The sequence below is a fragment of the Pipistrellus hanaki genome (assembly GCF_964339955.1).
Source record: "Pipistrellus hanaki genome assembly, chromosome: 4".
In the NCBI taxonomy this organism is placed as follows: Eukaryota; Metazoa; Chordata; class Mammalia; order Chiroptera; family Vespertilionidae; genus Pipistrellus; species Pipistrellus hanaki.
The window spans coordinates 58,382,998-58,403,405 of record NC_140506.1 but is presented as its reverse complement, the minus strand read 5'-3'; the positions used below and the strand labels follow the sequence as shown (position 1 = coordinate 58,403,405).

Here is a 20,408-nt window from a genome sequence, read left to right as displayed (position 1 = left end):
AGCCTGGGGTCCCCTACCAGCCTGGCTGCCTCAGCTCCCTGTCCTGCAGGTGGACTCTCTTGAGAGTTTCTTAACAATGGATGGCCGGGCTCCCATTCGCTTAGAGCAGTAAAACCAGAAAGAAAAAGAGGGGGAAAGACGCAAAAGTCCTTGCTGCAGACATGTATTTTTTTTTTAGGCAGCCACTTCCTATTCTTTTTGGAATGAGTCATGGGTATGAATAAACACACGTTTTTAAACGCTTGTTAAATAATTTTACTGAAGAAATAGTGTGTGAGTTAACTTCCTTTTATTTTCTAGTTACTTTGTTTTTCACACTTCTATTTTTAAATTAAAGCTTTAAGAAAGCAAAGAATGAAAATAGTCCTGATATCCAAAGAAGCAAACCTCATGCGCCGTGGGAAGAAAATGGCCCCCAGAGGTAAGGGGATCTTTGTTTTTCTCAGGGAGGACAATAGGGAAGGGGTCAGCAGTTGACTCTGTCAAAGACTAGAACCCACCTGCTTTGTGGCGGTCAGGACTAGCTCTGGACCAGGCAGTCAGATTCCCACGTCAGCGTGAGCTGCTGAAGTAGAGATCAACAGGATGTGTCCCATCCTGGAACTTGCTCCTGGAAAGACAGAGAGGAAACCAGTGTCTATTCAGAAACTCCTTGGAAGGTCTTCGTGACGGTTTAGAGTGAGATGATGTATTTTGGAAAACTCTAAAGGAAATATATTAATGATACTTCCTCCAATTTCACAGTTCTTGTAAAAACTTGAGCTGAAAACGGTAGCTGATGAATAATGAGTCTAGAAGACCTTCCCTCCTAAAGATATATATTTAGTTTCTTTGATTCATAACTATCAAAGCAGCGACATACTTGCTGGACTCATCGTGACGATGGGTTTGGGTGTGACCATCGAGGGGTTCAAATCCTAGTTCTGTACTTTCCAGCTACATGGAGGAAATATTCTGTATTTCTCTGATTATTATTATTTTTTTTAATGGGCCTAATAATTGTACTTTGGTGCTTAGGGTTAATATGACTATTCCCTAAGATAACGAGTACAACCTTTTGAGCTCGGTCAGCGCCTGGCAGGTGGTAGGCTCATCATAAATGCAATCCATTGTTGTAAGTATTGCTGTCCTTTGTGTCTGTTCATTTCTCACTGTTGAAGGCCACCAGGAAAAAATCCATTCCTGCAAAATAATGACCTCTATGATTTGTTTTACCAGATTTTACCCCTCTTTTCTGCCAGTATATCTTGTCAGCAAAAAGATCATTTGCTCATGGTCTAGTATTCCCTTGCAAGTACCAACTGTGCAGTCATGACCACTCCCTAGGACCACTGGGGTCTGGGGTTAGGGTGCTTGCTCCCCCAGGGCTTCCAGGGATTACCGACCACTCCTCTCTCCCCCTAGCGGACTCTACAACTCTCCCCATGACCGCACCAAGTCCCCCAAGTTTCCCTGTGCACGCCGCCGGAACCCCTCCTGTGGGAGCGACGATTCTGTCCAGCCAACGAGGAGAAGGTAGGCTAGCACAGCCCCTGGTTTAACTTTTGGTCCCAGTCACGTTTATATCACAGGTTATTCTCATGATATCAAGACTGTTTGTTTCCTCAGGATAGCAGAAAGCCTGAATTTTCTGAGATAAATAAAATAGGCCAGGGGTCCTGGAGCATTTCTCTTAAACAGCCAGAGTTTCAGAGCATAATTTCAAAAATATTAACAGGAACTTGCTTTCTGAATTGTACTTAAGACTGATAAGTTGAAAAATACATGTATGATATACTTTAATAATACATATTATATAGAATGTGTAATAAATTATGTAACATGTTATGTCAATGACATACATTAGTACATAGACATTAAATGTTTCAACCTGAGAAGACTACATTATGTTATAGATTAATTTCAAATGAAGCTGTGTCCTCTGCTCTCAGGCTGATGTTGTATAAATGTGATTAAAACTCCTTTCAAAGTGCAGAGAAAATGCATTGTGTTGCCCAGCTGGTTAGACTGGGTGGTTACACGTAATGTGTGTGCTATTTAATTTTTATTTTATTTTATTTTTAAAAATTTTTTTATTAAATTATTATCTCTGTACATATACCATTGCCCCACCCCTCCTATACATGCCTTCCCTCCCCAGAGTTTTGTGTCATTGGTTGTACTTATATGCATGCATACAAGTCCTTCGGTTGATCCCTTATCTTCCTCAGATCTCCCTACCCTCCCCGCTGTAATTTGATGGTCTGCTTGTTGCTTTACTGTCTCTATATCTATCTTTTGGTTCATCAGTTTATAATGTTCTTTATTATCCATAAATGAGTTAGGTCATGTGGTGTTTCTCTTTCATTGACTGGCTTATTTCACTCAGCATGATGTTGTCCAATTCCATCCAGGTTGCTGCAAATGAGAATTCCTTCTTTTTTATGGCAGCATAATATTCCATTGTGTAGCTGTACCATAGTTTTTTGATCCAATCCTCTGCTGATGGACACCTAGGCTGTTTCCAAATCCTAGCAATTGTAAATTGTGCTGCTATGAACATAGGGGTGCATATATCCTTTCTGATTGGTGTTTCTAGCTTCTTGAGATATATTCCTAGGAGTGGGATTACTGGGTCAAATGGGAGTTCCATTTTCAGTTTTTTGAGGAAGCTCCATACTGTTCTCCACAGTGGTTGCACCAGTCTGCATTCCCACCAGCAGTGCACAAGGGTTCCTTTTTCTCCGCAACCTCGCCAACACTTGTCATTTATTGATTTGTTGATGTTGGCCATTCTGACAGGTGTGAGATGGTACGCCTTGTTGTTTTGATATTTAATTTTTTTATAAACGTCTGTATCTAGATGTTTAGGACTCTTTTTGCAAAGCAGGGTGGGCAGTGGGGCAGGTCCAGGAGAGGAAGACCTAAGAAATGACTCCCTGGGGAAATCCACTTCATTCCTATGTGATGGGACTGTGTTTTGCCCTGGGTACCTATGTAAGTGGTATTTTATGAGTGACTTTTATAATTATGAGACATTCAGGTCACGGTCTCAGATAACCATCAGCATTTCTTTTATATACATGGTGGGTCTGGAAAGCAGAGGCCCTTCTGTCTTCTCAACCCTGTTTATACTTAACCTGTGGGTCCATCCCTGTCTCATTCCTTCAACTTCTGCAGGTTTTCCAGACTGTATTCCCCAGCTTTCTCCAACCAGGTCCAACTTCACTGAAATCTTTTGATGGTTAAGCTGAGAAAGGTCTCTGTCACCCTCACCTAGTAGGGCTGAAAAGGGGGAGAGATATCATGACCAACAGTGATTAGATAGAATAATGGAATACTATTGGCATTCTTCATGTTCTAAGTCCTGAGCAGTTTGCTTGCTGTATATTAGCTCACTTTACCTTTATAATAACCGTTCAGAAATGGGCATTTGTATCATTCTGTCACGAGACATTTTCAGCAGAGAGGGATTAACGCAGGGAATTTTGGTGCACAAATATGAGTAGGATTAAAGGAACGAAAAGGCAGAGACATGGCACAGCTCTGAGGTCTGAATGCTGTCCTCTCCCTGGGCTGGAGGAATGAAAGGAGACAAGGGGCTGTTCCCCAGAGATGCAGAGCTGCTTCTGCCTTTGACCAGGCTCCCAGGAGCCTGTTCTGGCTGCTGGCATTGCTGGCTGCCACTCGGAGGTGCCACCACCATAGCTGATGTTGTGGAACCCCACTTCTCAGGAGTGCATGGGTGGGTGCTACAATACTGCCAGAAGCACAATTGCCTCCCCTTCCCCCCTGCCTTCAGATCTCACCTGAGTGTCTCTAAGTGGAACCCTGCTGGCAAAACAGTCCAAGAAAATGCAGTTGTCAGCTGTCTAGTGTTGGCACTACAGGGAAGATTATAGATGGGCTGGGATAGGGCTGAGTACCAGTGGACAGGCCCTGGCCCGGCATTATCATCTCACTTCTACAGAGAAGAAGAGTGGCTCTGGGAGATGGCAGGAACTGTCCTTTGTAACACATCTGGGATTTGGATCCAGGGCTGTACATCTGGAAAAGGCCAGGATAATGGACCATCATTTCAGTAAGGCAGGAGGAAAGATTTTTCTCCCCTACTTCCCCACCAAGGATTGGTTCAATTCAGACAACTAAAAAACATGACACCACCCCTGGGAAATACTTTTAAAATACATTTATGTATATATGTGGCTGAGGGATGGGGATAGTGGGTTTCACTAAATATATTAAGAATTTGGCATCATCTGATTATTATTAGGTAAGTTTTTACGGTTTTTCATTCCTAATTATTAGTGTACTTGGTCATTTCCTACATTAAAAGAATTGCACATGCTGAGCAAATGGCCATTTTGATTTTAATATGTTCAAAAATGAACTTACCAAGTTTTGCTAAAATGCACCAAACTTTACATTTCTTTTCAAACTAAATGCTTGAAATAGTTTGGAGCATATACATTCTCAAATCCAGATTAATGACTCTGTGCTGAGATACATTTTCTGTTGGCTTCCAATGAAACACAGAGAAGCAATTGTGGTGTGTGGTTACCCTTTCATAGGCTCCATCCGTGGGAAAGACCATTGGGATTCAGTCTGAGCACCATAAAGCCTTCTGTCTGGTTCTATGTCACCTAAAAGATCTTGTATTCAGCATGTTGTGTTTGGAGGAGACCAGCCATTGCTTCGTGTCAGCATGACTGAGCCAAAGCTCATTCTTCGTTGTTGTTTTTTCACTATAAATGCCCTTTAAATGTCCCTGTCCTTGTTAGTCTCGTTTTATCTTCACATATATTTACCTTGCCCCTGGGCACAAATCCCTACAGACATGGATTAACTCTGACATTTAAAACTGAGATTTGTCATCAGCATGGAAGAATCTCAAGGACTTAAATTTAATAATAGGAAATTCTCTTTTGTAATGGACACCAGGGTAACATGTTTTGCAAAAGATGTCACAATTTCACATTTTGCCAGTCATTTGTCATTAGATGAGTACAGCTGTCAAATTCTGGCAGAGTCTAGAACATTGGTTTCAGCCTTTTTGGGTGCTAGAACTCTGAGAATCTGATGCAATGTTGGATTCATTCCCTAGGGGGAAAAGGCTGTATTATTGAATACACATACAAACTTTATATGTCAAGGTTCATGGAGACCCTAATGCCTGTGTGTTTAAACATTCCTACTTTAGAAAAAGAAAACCAGCGTGCTTTCTGGCAGTACAATTTATTTTTACAGCCATTCACCTTTATATTAAAAATGTTTAGAGTACCTACTTTATGCCAGGCACTGTATTAAACAGCATTAGAGAAAGTCTCTGACCTTTGGGAGTTTATCATTTGTTAGGGAAGAAACATACAAATTACAAATACGTGTGCAGTTATGACTATTATATGTTCTTCAAGGGGGAGTTATGCTTAGGGAAATTTAAAAACTTTTTTATTGAAAAATGCATATAGAAAAGTACATCTGTTCTAGGAATAACTGCTTGATAAACATTTGTCATCCAAACACACGTATAACCCGCACTATTAGGGGAAGTTTTGCTGTGTTGTTGAGTTTAAGAGTTTGGAAGGGTTCCTGAGGCTGGATGCTGGAGCTGGGATCAGATAAAAGCAAACAAAGAGGAAGAGGGCCTAGTATATGCTGAGGCCTTGGGATAGAATGGAGAGGGGGGCATTCATGAAAAGGATAAAGGCCAGTGTTGCTCATGCATTGAGCGTGAACAGAAAAGTGCTAGAAATGAGCCTGGAGAGACACCTGAGCTTTGTTGAGGATTTTGGTCATTAGACCAGTAGTTTTCAGAAAGGATGATAACAAGATCATATCTGTGTTGTGTAAAGGTGGTCCTTACTGCTCTGTGGGAAAGACGTGGAAGGGAATAGCTGTAGAAACAGAGAGGCCAGGCAGCAGGCCATCATATGAATCCTGGCCAAAGAGAATGGAGCATGAGCCAGCCTGGTGATGTGGACAAGAAAGTTGGTGGTTTCGAAACCCATCCAGAGGTAGAATCAGTAGTGCTGGCAGGATCAGCATGAGGGTGAAGGAGTGAAAGATGTCAAGAATGAAGACCAGGCTTGTGCAGTTTCATGGATTAAAGCATGATGCATTGGAATAAGAACCACCAGGACACTGCATGCTGAAAGGGACAATTTTGGGGGTTTGGGTATGTGGAATTTGTGGTTCCTTTGAGAAGTCCAAGTGCAGGATTTACATGGACTGTTGGATGTGGGTTAGATGTCTTGACTAAAATATACATTTCTTAAAAATGATAATTGAAATACGAAATACAGAGGAGGCTGTCTAGATAGATAGTATAGATGGAATGCAGAGACCAAGCCAATGACAGACCTGTGAGAAACTCTGACATTTATTTGGCATAGTTGAAGAGGAGTATTAAGTTGGTAAAAGACACAGTGAATTTGTGGCCATGGAAAAAATCAAGAGAGTGAAAGTCTGCTTACTAAATGGCTCCCTTCTCTCTTCATTCCCAGAATGCTAGAAGCCAGGCTTGTGTCTTCCAGGCATGAGAAAGGATAGATACAAGAGAAAAGATCTGCAGATAGAAACTTCCCAAGGATTTTGCAAGGAAATGGCTGAGATTACCCACATTACTTTGTTCCACATGACAGTGAACCCATCCGTTAGCATGTTCTCCACCCAGAGCTTTAGTACACAATGCTTGAGAGAGTCATTATCACCCAGCATTTGAGGATAATTTCTGTTTGGAAAGACAGAGACAGAAACAGTTAAGAGGGGTGTGTGTGTGTGTGTGTGTGTGTGTGTGTGTGTGTGTGTTTGTGTGTGTGTGTGGTGGAGGGGAGGGGAGTGCAGGAGCACCCATAGGAAATAGAGTCAATATAATATAAGAAACAGAAAGTTTTTTGTTTTTTTTTAATATATTTTATTGATTTTGTACAGAGAGGAAGGGAGAGAGATACAGAGCTAGAAACATCGATGAGAGAGAGTCATCGATCAGCTGCCTCTTGCACACCCCCCACTGGGGACGTGCCCGCAACCAAGGTACATGCCCCTGACCGGAATCGAACCCGGGACCCCTCAGTCCCCAAGCCGACGCTCTATCCACTGAGCCAAACCGGTTCCGGCAAGAAACAGAAAGTTTTTTATGAAAGTATAATTGTTATCCTTTGGAAAATGAAACTGATATCAAAAAGAAAGAGTGAATAAGAGTTCTTAGACTTTAATGTGACAGAATTTCTAAAATAATCAATAGAAGGTTTAGAAGATAAAGTGAAGGAAATCTTCCCCAGAGTACCAGAGTAGAGCGAAAACAAAGCACAGATATATAAATAAAGATAAAAAATTATCCAACCTGGATATCAAACATTTGACTAATGAAATTTCTAGGGCAAAAAACCTTAAGAAATTCAGAAGAGGGAAGTATTAAAGAAGTTGTACAAGAAAGTATTTCAGAACTGAATTATCTTACTTTATGGAGGACCTGCTGAGCATTTGATATAATAGATTGGAAAATTAGATCCATACCAAGATCCATTATCACAAAACTTTAAAACATAATAGATTTAGAGAGAATTTTTTTTTTTAACATTTGGGAGTAGGGGAGGAATATGGAAGAGAAAAGAAAAGTCCATGAATAAATGGTGACAAAAAGGAATTCTGGTCTTGGGCTGCTTAACAGCAATATCAGAAAAAAGAGGATGAAGCATCACCTTCAAAATGCTGAAGGAAGATTATTTTCAATGTGGGATTTTTTGTACTGTGGTCAGGGCAGATATGGCTCTTGAATGCTTTGCAGAAACAGAGCACTTAGATCACAGAATGGCAGCACCATTGCTGGGCTATGTTGTGGATCCACTTGAGGTTCATGAACATGGACTTGTAGTGTAACTAATGGGCTCTTTTGTGTAACTCTCTCCAGCACTGGTCAGCCAGCTGTTTTGGTGTAGTCCAGAGAACCTGGATAGTTGATTGGGGTCTTGCCAAAAAGACTGACAGGAAGTTTTCAGTATTGGCATGCATATTATTGAAATGATAGAAATCTAAGCTGAGCCGAAACGGGTTTGGCTCAGTGGTAGAGCGTCAGTCTGCGAAATGAAAGGTCCCAGGTTCGATTCCGGTCAAGGGCATGTACATTGGTTGCGGGCACATCCCTGGTAGGGGGTGTGCAAGAGGCAGCTGGTCGATGTTTCTCTCTCATCGATGTTTCTATCTCTCTATCTCTCTCCCTTCCTCTGTAAAAAATCAATAAAATATATTTAAAAAAAGAAAAGAAATCTAAGCTGAGTCAGAGAGAGAATGAAGGAGTGAAGAGCTGATGGATAGTCACACAGTCAATAGGCAAATAATTCTATTGAGGTCAAAGAAAGGAAGAATGGAAGTAGCTGAATGAGCAGTAATAACAACTAACAATCATTGAGTGTACACATTGGGCTAGATCCTACTATACACTTTAAATGTATTAATTCATTTTATCTTAATAACAACCCTTTGTGGGAGGTTCTGTTAAAAGGGAGGCACTAAATAGAGAAATAATTTAAATCAAAACTCATCAGTGAAGGAGATGGGATTCATATTCAGGTTGTCTGGCTCCAGAGTCCTCACATTTTAAGCAGGATACCTCACCGAAGCTGTTTGAAAGTAAATAGAAGTGGTAAGGGGGGCGGGTGGTGCAGAGGGGATTGTGGTCTGAGAGCAGTGATTAGAGGTGCTTACAGAGGATAAAGTCCAAGTGTGACCAGGATGTGGGTGCTGAGTTATTGTGAAGAGATTATTAGAGAAAAGGTCAAGGGCACTTGGAAGCCAGGGTGTTGGGAAGGGCATCCAGGAGAGAGCGGATGTCGGATGATGGCAGGATTTGGCTTGGTGGATTGCAGACCTTGACACTTCAGACTGACTACATCACTGGATGAATGGAATTTAACAGACATGTTGTGCATTTTTATTTGCAGACTATTTACAGCCCCCACTAGGTTGCTGGTTTCTTGAAGCCAATGGGTAGTCTGTTTCTGGGACCTATTGTAGGGATGGACATATGTGTGTGATTCAAATGTTTGATAATGAATGAATATGCAGCATATACATTAAGCGAAGTGAAACTCATTTTGATGTGCTTTCCTTAGTCAACTGATAATTTTCTATTTTCCTTAATGTCTTCATTTATTTGTTTTCCGTAGGAAAGCCCATAACAGTGGTGAAGACTCAGATCTAAAGCAAAGGAGGAGGTAAACAAACAAACAACATCAACAAAAAATGAAATGGAAAGGAGGATCTGGGAGAAGGAGGAAAGATCAGCAGATTAGCAGAGCTCAGAACTGAGGCCAGAGGGGGGGGCTTCCGTGTTTGTTTTATTAGTGGCTGCTTTAAGAGTGCCGTCAATGTGTTCTTTAACTTTAAGTGGGTGTTGGCTGGTTCTCGGTCTTCCATTCTGTAGCACCCTTAGCAATTCCTCTTGTTTCTGCTCCTCAGAGGAGCTGTGTATCTCAGAGGAGCTGTCTCAGTTATCTGCTGCTACATGAAAGCTATTCTAAAACTTGGTGTATTTAAAGCAATAACAATCACCTATACCTCTTTTATAATTCTGTTGAGTGAACAGGAAGTTTTTCTAGTTAGCTTTGCTAGTCTCAGACAAAGCTGTAGTTGGATGGTGGCTGAAGTTGGGTTATTTCTGTCTGGTGCCTGGCAGAAGGGCTGGAGGCCTGGGGCCTCTCTCCAGGAACTCTGGTGGCTGGGAGGAATCAGGAGCTACCAGCCTGTTAAGGGCTAATCCTGGAACTGCCTGAGTTTCCCTTCCTCCTCATTCTGTTGGTAAAATCAGCCCCAGGACTAGCACCAGTTCAAGGGGAGAGGAAATAAACTTTGCCTCTCTCAATGAAGGGTGGAGGTTTGGTTTAGCACAGGGGCTTATAGCTTTATGTCAGATTTCTGTTGCAAGTGCTTGGTTTTTTGGTCTTTTCTGGGAGCAGAGTGATATCGGCCTTAATCTAATCACACTTCTTTAGACTCATTCAGATGTCTGACTGAATAGAGACACCGACAGGGGGAGGGTGCTACTTATGTTTGGGTTAGTAATTTTATTACAGAATTAATTACAGCGGGGAGGGGAGGAAGATCTGGGGGAGATAATAGATCAACCGAAGGACTTTTATACATGCATATAAGTATAACCAATGGACACAAAACTCTGGGGAGGGAGGGGATGTGTGGGAGGGAGGGTGGGGGGCAAAAATAAAAAAATCAATAAAATATATTAAAAAAAATAAATAAATAAATAAATAAAAAAGCCAAGCACTGCAGAAGGGAGCAAAACTGAGGAGAAGCAAGCAAGCAGGGTGGTGGAGAATGGAGGGAAGCAGGCAGGCGGGGGAGAAGGAAGGGAAGGAGGCGGGGCAGGGGAGAAGGGAGGGAAATAGGCAGGGTGGCAGAGACCACAGCAGGAAGCCCTATTGCAGGAATCTTCCTGCAATGGGCCCCTAATTAGTTTATACTAGAGATTGATTCATTCACTATGTATGTCCTTTTCTGTCTTCCTTACTTGTTTCTGAACTTCTTGCCCATGCAACTGTATCTCAATGCATTATTTGGTCTATATTTATAGGAATTAAAGGCCAAAATGAAGAAAAAAAAAAAAAAAATTTTCCATTTGTCTTAAATGTCATTTGCTCTTATTTTGTCTTCAGGTCCCGCTCGCGCTGTAACACAAGCAGTGGTAGTGAATCAGAGAATTCTAACAGAGAACACCGGAAAAAGAGGAACAGGTAATGCTGGAATATTGTAGCTATCTCGGACTGCCAAAGCAGAGGCTGAGGTTGGTGGTAAAAGCTGGGTGTCCTATGCATTTTTAAGCCGATTGTCTCCTCCATGTTGAAGAAGCCATCTGGCACTATTTTGAAGCTGTCTTTTAGGAAACCTCAGCGCTTCGAACTGAGTTTCTTACCTTTGCTAGTATAATAAGATAATTAAACAATTTGGCCAAAACCGTTTGGCTCAGTGGATAGGGCGTCGGCCTGTGGACTGAGGGGTCCTGGGTTCGATTCCGGTCAAGGGCATGTACCTTGGTTGCGGGCATATCCCCAATCCCGGGGGTTGTGCAGGAGGCAGCTGATCGATGATTCTCTCTCATCGATGTTTCTAGCTCTCTATCCCTCTCTCTTCCTCTCTGTGAAAAATCAATAAAATATATTTTTAAAAAAAACAACAATTTGACAATGAGGTTCCTTCTTGTTAAGTAAAAACAAAGGTGATCTATATTTAGGTACAACATGTAGTGAATTTGTCTAAGGGTAGTAAGAAATTTTACTGTGAATAGAGGGGTTTCTTCCTGAAGTATTTAAAAAAAAAATTAAAAAAAAAAATATATATATATATATATATATATATATATATATATATATATATATACACACACACACAGTGGTGCCTCGCATAACGAACGCCTCACACAGCGAACTTTGGACAGGTTTTTCATGAAACCATCGGCCAAAAAGCAGAAAATGGATGAAGAAGTGCAAGATTCAGTAGACTCTACTTTGTCTTAAAATTAAAAAAATGTGTTTTTTTAAAAAAAAAAATTATGTTTTTAGATGTATATAAATAAAAATATGTCATCTTAGCATATTTTTTTATGTCATCTTAGCATATTTTATGCTACAGAACGAATTATTTTTTTAACATGTATTGTTATGGGAAAATGATTTTCACATAACGAACTTTTCACATAACAAGCTTGCTCCTGGAACGAATTAAGTTCGTTGTGTGAGGCACCACTGTATATATATATTTTTAATTTTAATTTTTTTAAATTGATTTTAGAGAGCAAGGGAGAGGGAGAAAGAGATAGAAACATCAATGAGACAGAATAATTGATCGCCCTACCCTGAGAAATGAGCCTGCAACCTGGGCATATGGCCTGACCTGGAATCGAGCCGGTAACCTTTTGGTTCATGGGTTGATGCTCAACCACTGAGCCATACCGGCTGGGTGTCCCTGGGTATCTTATAACATGACGTTACTATATTTTGCCCAACTAAAAATGAGGGCTTCATTGTTGTACAGATTCCATAGTTTCAGCCTCATGCAGATGTCCATACAAATATGTGTTTCTATTTATATCAGGCACATACAATTAGATGGGGAAATGCAGTTCATTCATACATTTAGAACTCATTTTTTAAGAGCTTCTTAATAACATCATTTGACATGTAATCAGCATTAGTGATGGCTTAATGCATTAATCAGTTCTCCCTGGTAGCAAAATAATTATTTGAAAACAAGTGTTCTCATAGTGCCAGCTTGGGAGTGAGAGGGATTTGGTTGCTGCTGTACCAGTTTCTAACCCAGTGGTTCTCAACTGGGGATAATTTTGCCCTCCCCTCTGCTCCCTGAGGATATTTGGCCGTGTTTTGAGACACTTTTGATTGTCATAATTGGGCGAGGGGATTGCTATAGACCAGGATACTGCTAAATATCCTACAATGTGCAGACTGCCCCCTACAACAAAGAAGTATCTGGCCCCCAAAATATGTCAGTAGTGCTGCTGTTAGACACCCATTCTCACCTGGTGTGGAACTCTGGCCTGGTTGTTTTTGCTTTTCTGGGTCGTCTTTTTATCTTCTGTAAAATGAGGAAGTTGGATGAGATAATCTCCAAGGTCTTCTTTAGTACTCATGCTTGGCACACACTGAATCAGCCTTCCTCTCTGACTACAAAGCCATGCAACAATAGCCCAGACAGCATTGTGAGCGCAGACCATTTTCTTAGAGCTTTCTCTGTGGAGCCTTCTTGGGGGCTGGAATCACACTACACAGAGGTGAGATCTCAGTGTGTTATAACACTCTTCTCAAGGAAACGATCCAGTTTCTTCTGTAAAAGCCCAAGTGTGGAGGGCAGCTCTCCCTGAGGTCCCCTCTTCCTGCTCTAAAATTTACAGCCTTCACAAACAACACAAAACAAAGCAAAATATTCCCCCCCCCCCCCACACACACACACACAGTTGTACTTACTGATCAAGCCTTAAATTTATTTCTCTTTTGCTTGGTATATATTAAATTGTGCTCGTAGATGCTATAGTCTCAACTTCTCAGAAGGTGGCCTGTTTAAAAACAGTGTCTTTTGGGGCCAAAAGCACTCATGGTGACATTTGCTGTTCAAAATGAAACACTATTGAAGGGTTGCCAGCAAATCCTTAAATAGCTCCTTACTGATCTACTTGAAACGTCTCCAGTATTCCTTATAGGTGTTTGCTCCCTCAAGACTTTCTCTCCCACCTCACTCCACCCCGCCCCCTGCACAGCTTTCTAGGTTGGAATCCTTTGTCTTGTGTACATAGTGTATTTTAGAATGGAGGTGGTCCTGAGTGTTTAAATGCCCATGTGCTTTGTAAGGCTGTTAATGAGAAATCGCTTTCAAAACACACTGACATGGAAGCTTTCAGACTCATTTTACCTGCCGAAATGTTGCCCCGGGGTTTCATAAGTTGCCTGTGTCTGTCAAAGATGAGGTCTAGTGTCTGGATCTCAGGGGGCACAGGAAAAAAGTGGGCAAGGTTGCAATCCCCACTCCTGCAGATTCCCGTGCAGCCGGGGACGGCGGGTGTGCCCGGGTGTGCAGGAGAAGCTGCAAGCATGGCTGCCTCCGGGGGCCACGTACACATCATGCCGTGCACCCTCTCACCCTCTGTCCCGTTATTAGCCTTTTACATTTTGCCAGGACCCACTCCTTCCACATCAGGATGCGTAGGTCTGAATATTTAAACTACGGTCCTAATGGGCCTTCTATCTGTGACGGAGGGTCCTCTCCTGACTTCCTATTTGTGCAGAAGACTCTGTTTTGGGGGGAGGATATATCTCTTCTACTTCGTCTGCCCTTCTTTAGCCCAGAAGCAGTGTGACCCAGCCAGGCTCTCCACAGAGTCCTCTGTGCTTTTACCGAAGGACTCCGGTAACCCTAGCGTGGGGCAAGCTGCCTCGAACATGCGGATGCTCTGCTTCCTGCAGCAAGGTCTCAAAATTCAGCCCCGTCGTATTCATGTGCGCTCGTTAGAATTTTGAGTCTTGTACCAAAGATCAGAAGGATCAGCCATCTGGTCTCTAGAGGTTGGAGTGCCTGGGTTGTGCTCTGGACTTGACCAGGCTGTATATTGAAGGAGAACCCAGGAAGTACATTTACTAGAGGGAAACCTTTCACAAACCAGCCTTCCCTGAAGACACCTTGAGTTTAAGAAGATCTCCTTCACATTCAAAGAAACCAGTCTGCAAAACATGCTCTGTGCTATTGATGAGAATCAGCATCCTTGGAGCATCCACCAGGGAGAATCTGTGGATTACCCACTCATTAGCTTTGATGTGTGGCTAGGCTTTTAGGATTTTGAAGTGGGAGATTTGGAGGGGGTGGAGGGGCAGGGGCTTGGTGTTTTTTGCATAAGCATACAAGTGGAAGTAACTCCCGAGCTTGGTGAAGATTCTGACAGTAAAAGATGGCCTGGCCGGGTGGTTCAGGTGGTTAGAGCACCATCCTGTACACCAGAAAGGTGGTGGGTTCCATTCCCAGTCAGGGCACATACCTAGATTGTGGGTTCAATCCCTGGTTGGGGTGCTTATTGTAGGCAACCCACTGATGTTTCTCTCTCACATGGATGTTTCTTTCTCCCTTTCTCTCTCTTAAAAAAAAAAAAAATCAATTAAAAACATATCCTTGGGTGGGGATTTTAAAATAGAAGAAGAAAAGAAATGAGAAGTCTGGAGTAAGAGCAGGACTAGAGTAAATTGGTAACAGGAGACCATTTGGCCCTTTCCCTAATTTTTATCCTGGGATATTTGCATGACAAAGTCATTAGTTTTGTATGTGAGGCTGTGGGTGGGCACATGTGTGTACACACGGGTGCAGTAGAGCACAGAACAAAGAATCAGGGAGCCTGTGCTGTAAATCTGACCCGGCTTTGAAGAACTCGGTGGCTAGGAGCTGGTTACCTTACCCTCTGAATCTCATATGCAAAGTGGAATGATACCTCACAAGAGGTTTGTAAACATCCGGAGATAATAGGTGTGCTCTGAGGAGGAGGAAGTGCCCTGCACAGGCAGGCACTGTAGGTGAGTGAGAGCAGTCAGCACTGCTCCCTGCTGTCTGAAGTCCCTCTTGTATCCATAAGCCAGGGCCCAGCTCCCTTTAACAAAAAATTTGTGTTTCTAACATGAGTTTTTCCTGCCACAAATGTTGTTAGTTTCTTCCTGCCCTTTAGATCTCTTTTAGAATCTGTATCTGAATAATGGATTAAGATGGTTTTAAATCTTTTAAATATGTTCCACCAGGTCTTTTGTATTATTTTCCTTAAAAAAAAAAGGGGGGGGGGGAGAAGAAGAAATTGTCTTCTGTGGCACTGCAACTAACAGGGACATTGCATCTGCATAGGGCATAATGCTGGTAGGATTTTGTTGAGGGTTAAAAAAAGAACTTTATTGTTTCTATGCCTGAAGGGAAAAACAAAACAAAACAAAAATGTGTTTTGGATGATAACAAGCTTAAACCAGTGGGGCATCTCTTCCAGATAGCCTGAAAAGAGGTAACTGTGTCTTTGCTAACCTTCTCTCCTGCCCTGTTTCTGATTTAGGTAGAGGCTGCAGACCAGGTAGAAAGAGTGGGCACGGGGAGAGCCGTTCATACAGAGCCAATGGAAGCAGTGTTTGCCATGCTACAGACCGCAAGGGTTTCTGACTTCCTCTCTAATAAGTCATTTTAAAATGTAGACAGTTGATATGGATGAATTAGGGCTTCCAGAGCATAATCAAAGTTGACAAGCGATGACTGGAGGTGCAAAGCTGCAGCTGCTGAAGAACGGCGTCTGATTACCCAGCGAGGGCAAAGCAGGTTGAAAAATTAGGAAAGCAGGAGGAGAGCTTGAAAGAGAAATTGCACCAAAAGGCATCCCATTTTGCAGGGAGAGCATAAGGAATAAGCGGAAGAGACAGAAGCATCTTTAAGAGCAAATAAGAATAATTTATTGACGATGGGGGAAAGTTGGGCAAAGCAAATGAATTTTTTGCTTGCTGGTCTTAAGGGAGTAGGTCGGCAGATGCCTGGAACCAACATAAATTTCCCTAGGGAAGAAAAACTGAAAATAAAAGAAAAAGAATGTTGGTTTATAGCAGGTGATTCGAAAATGAGTGCAGTTGTTGAGAAACACAAGGCTACCATCAGCTGGGACCCGCAGACTTAATATCAGCGATGGGGTGGTCATATGAAGCAATTGTCTGGAAAGCTGTGCCATAGATGAAGAGTAGAGATTTGTCTCAATGTGTCTGATTGGTTTGAAGTAAAACACAAATAGAGAAAAATAGAGTTTAAAGCTACACAGGATCTTTGCAATAATTAGGTAGATGAAAAACTGAGACCTGACCAAAGAAGTTAAGCAATTTGCCCAGATAATGACAGAGCGGGGACCAGGCAGAGCGCTGTGTATTGCTCAAATATTCTTGGAGCTTCATTATACATTCGCTTTGTGAGATTTCTCAGCTCCAGCATTAAATGTGGTCTTTATTTCAGTGAATGAGTAGTGAATTAGAACTGGTGTAAAAGATGGTCCTATTAGGAACAAAACCACCCGGGTGAAGGTGGAGAGCAAAGTAAAGCCCATGAGAGTTTGTATAAGAATTCATTTAATGTGAAGAATTCTGCAGAAGAGGCAGAGCTATAATTGGGCAGACAGGAAAGAAGACACTAGGAATAGTCATTATCTTCATTTTTGCTATCAAACGATTATATGGCATTTCATCTTCAAACCTTTTGCAGACTTTAATTAAGTGTCACATACACTTATAATCTAAACTGCATGCATTTCTGGAAGAGCAGGGTGTTGAAATTTGGTGAGACGTGGGGGGAAAAATATTAGAATTCTTCTGTCCTGAAATGTCATTGAAATTTGTTCTATTTTGAAGCAAACTTTTTCTGTATACATTAAAAAAACAAAAGCCTCATCATAAGGCTCCCTACCCCAACTATTAACTCTGTATAGTTTTAGATAAGAAACGAGGTATAATATGATAAATTTAGAGTTATTGCATCTGAGGATACAGGAAGGAAAGAGCAACATTTGAAATTTAGTATTTTCCCAGTGAAAATTATAATGGTCTTTTCCCCCCCCCCTTGACATTTAATTTTTTATTTTATTTTTGTTGTTAAAAGTATTACAGGTATCCCCACTTTTTTTTTTCTTCCATTGACCCCTTCCTCTTAGTATATTCCTGACCCATGTAAGAGCACATTTTGACTTTTTAAAAGGTACTGTTTTTCTTTTTTGAAAAAATATATTTTATTGATTTTTTACAGAGAGGAAGGGAGAGGGATAGAGAGTTAGAAACATCGATGAGAGAGAAACATCAATCAGCTGCCTCCTGCACACTCCCTTCTGGAGATGTGCCTGCCACCAAGATACATGCCCTTGACTGGAATCGAACCTGGGACCCTTCAGTTCACAGGCTAACACTCTATCCACTGGGCCAAACCGGTTAGGGCAGGTACTTTTTTTTTTTAATGTAAATCCCTACATCATAATTAAAATATAGCAGGAAAGCCCTGACTAGTGTGGCTCAGTTGGTTGGGGGTTGTCCCAGGCACTAAAAGGTTGCTAGTTCGATTGCTGGTCAGGGCCCATGCCCAGATTGTGGGCTCAATCCCTGGTGGGAGGTGTGCTGGAGGTAGCCCATCCATTTTTTGCTCTCACATCAATATTTTTCTCTTCTTCCTCTCTCTCTCTCTCTCTCTCTCTCTCTCTCTGACACACACACACACACACACACACACACACACACACACACACACAAAAGGAGCAAAACCAACACTTGTGTAACCCACACCTAAGGATGGATGAGACTTACAAGTGCATTATAGGAACTGCCTTTACATTTAAATATTTAGTTATTCACTCATGCATAAACAAGATAGTTAACTTCTGCCTCTTAAGGACTGGATGGTATAGTATTCTTGCTTTTAGTCCTAAGATTTTCCTTTCCATGCAGCACCTGTATTTTCTGGAACAGTTCATTGATGGGCGAAATGACACTTTCATTCTTGTAATGAGGCACCATTAACTGGAAGCCTTTTGTAAGGGTGTAATTTCAAACTTCATTACAGACTAAGGCAGCCACGCCACCATTACTCAGGAAAATGTGCTTCTGTTGTGACTCTTCAATGAGCCTTACATTTTTAATGCAGCATGTTCGAATATTTATGAAGCAGTGTCACCAGTAGAGGGCATCTGTCTTTTAAACATGTGGGTCACAAGAATATTTATTGCCAGGGTTTCACTGCCCTTGTGTTAGACTTTTAGAAGAGTAAAAGGTACATGCCATAGTATGACATTTCTTCCGCTGTAGTTCTTCTTAGTAGCAAGGTTCAGGGACTCTGTGGGCTCATGTTTCAGGAGCTTTCATTTTCTTCATCAAGGTAAAGGCTTAGAATGAAGGTAGACAATAAAGAATGCACAATAAAATAAAAAAATAAATGAAAAAGAAAAAGAGGAAGGAAGAAAGAAAAAAAGAAAGAAAAGGAAGGAAGGAAGGAAGGAGAGAGAAAAGAAAGAAAAGGAAAGAAAAGGAAGAAAGAAAGAAAGAAAGAAAGAAAGAAAGAAAGAAAGAAAGAAAGAAAATAAAAGGAAAGAAAGAAAGGAAGAAAAGAACATACACTCATTGTGCTTCCTTTTAAATGTCTAGCCTCAGGGAAAAATCTGTTTGCCCAAGTCTGGCCTCAGCCTTGCTCATAAGGCTTAACCTCTCAGAAATAAAGATGCTGATTTCCTAATAAAACAAACACTGACATTGTGAAATTTAGTCCTGCCCATGACTATGCAGCCATATTGTTCAGAATGAAAGCTTGAGGATTAGGAGTTAGGAGACAAGGGGTTTTTATTTTTATTTATTTATTTATTTATTTATTTTTTAATTCAGGTATTATCTGTGTACATACCTTACCAATCCCCACCCCACCCCTACTCCCATACATGCCCTCCCTCCCAGAGTTTTTTGTCCATTGGTTATGCTTATGAGACCTGGGCTTGATGTCTTTCCCTGGGCACTGTGAGGTGTGGGTGCCTGGGGGAAAGGAGATACGTCTTTGCCAGCCGCTGTTTCCCCATGGACTGTCTCCATCTAACTTTGAATCCCTCAGTCCAGCTCTGCTCCCCCATCAGACGGTCGCAAAAACTATAAATGGTTTGATATGTAGGTTCTGGCTGTGAAAAATACGTGTATGTATGCGTATATACACACACACACACACATATATACAAGCACATAGCATTTTCAAATTGGAGTGTTTCAAACAATGGTTAATAATTATGTCCTCAAGCAGTTTACTTACTCTTATTTTTCTTCAAATACTGTAACGTTGAGATCCATCGCAGTATATGTTGGATTTTAATTTCCTCTGTTCAGGCCATGAGAGAGGGAATCTGTGAAACATACCATGACTGTATCCTGTTAATTTTCAAATAGCCTGTTAGAATGGAAAGCTTTAGCAAGGAAATATATACAGTCCAAGGGTTTGAAGTGTGTTACGGGTAATTTTTCACTTAACACAGTTCCTCCTTAATCTAGAGACACTTAAACAGTTTCTTCCTCAGAAGGAACTGTGTTGTTCGTTTTGTTTTTACTTGAATTTGCCTTACATTGCCTCTAAGTTATATGTGAAATGAATATTTACTATCCATCTACTGATATGCATTTATAAGCAAATCCATGTATCCACACCACAGCCTATATTTAGTGCTGTCACAGGGCAACCAGAAGACATCTGTTTAGCGAGAGAGATGACTCCAAACTTACCTGTTCACTTCATTTTGGCTCTGGAGCGTTTATGCTCATCCAGTCCCAGTACTGGGATGATTTTCCTTGCAATTTGGTGCCTCTCTCCCACACCCTGGGAGTCTCAGTGCGTGAAATGAACACACCGGAACAGTTTCCTGAGGATTTACATAAATTAAAAGTTAAATATTCAAATAACAGGTGCTTAATTTTTGCAAGGAATACTCACGGCTTCACAGCGTTGCAGTGCATCCCAGACAGTATTTGCACATTAATTAAGCACTTGCTTTAATTATGCACTCACTTAACTTCTCTCCTACAGCACCTCACCTTGTTGCTAAAAAGGCGATATGGTGAACATCCAGAACTTCTTCAGCGTGATCCATGGATGGGTTTTGTTAGGTCCATGTGGTACCTGAACATACAGAATTGCTTGCCATTACCTAAAACTGGGAAGAGTTCACTTTAAACATTCAGATTTGTGGATTACCTTTCTTTAAAAATAAAAAATCTGGTATCATTGTCCTATCATCTCACATAGCGGGGGCCTGTGCTCCCCAGTTCCCTCCCGCTTCGGATTTGCTCTGTATTTTCTGGTCCCTCATTTACACATCCTGCTTGGCCCCTGGTCACTTGAGTGCTCGCCCCTCT

The 20,408-nt window shown here is 41.5% G+C and overlaps 1 protein-coding gene across 1 annotated transcript in view; it reads left to right on the top strand.

Moving 5' to 3' along the window:
* Nucleotides 1-20,408, top strand: part of EPB41L4A (erythrocyte membrane protein band 4.1 like 4A) — a 194,215-nt gene that overhangs the window by 159,412 nt on the left and 14,395 nt on the right. Inside the window, exons 14-17 of the mRNA XM_084882830.1 lie at nt 338-421; nt 1,405-1,515; nt 9,144-9,191; nt 10,647-10,724. Of these exons, the coding sequence (XP_084738956.1) occupies nt 338-421; nt 1,405-1,515; nt 9,144-9,191; nt 10,647-10,724 (321 nt within the window). The remainder of the gene's footprint in view (nt 1-337; nt 422-1,404; nt 1,516-9,143; nt 9,192-10,646; nt 10,725-20,408) is intronic.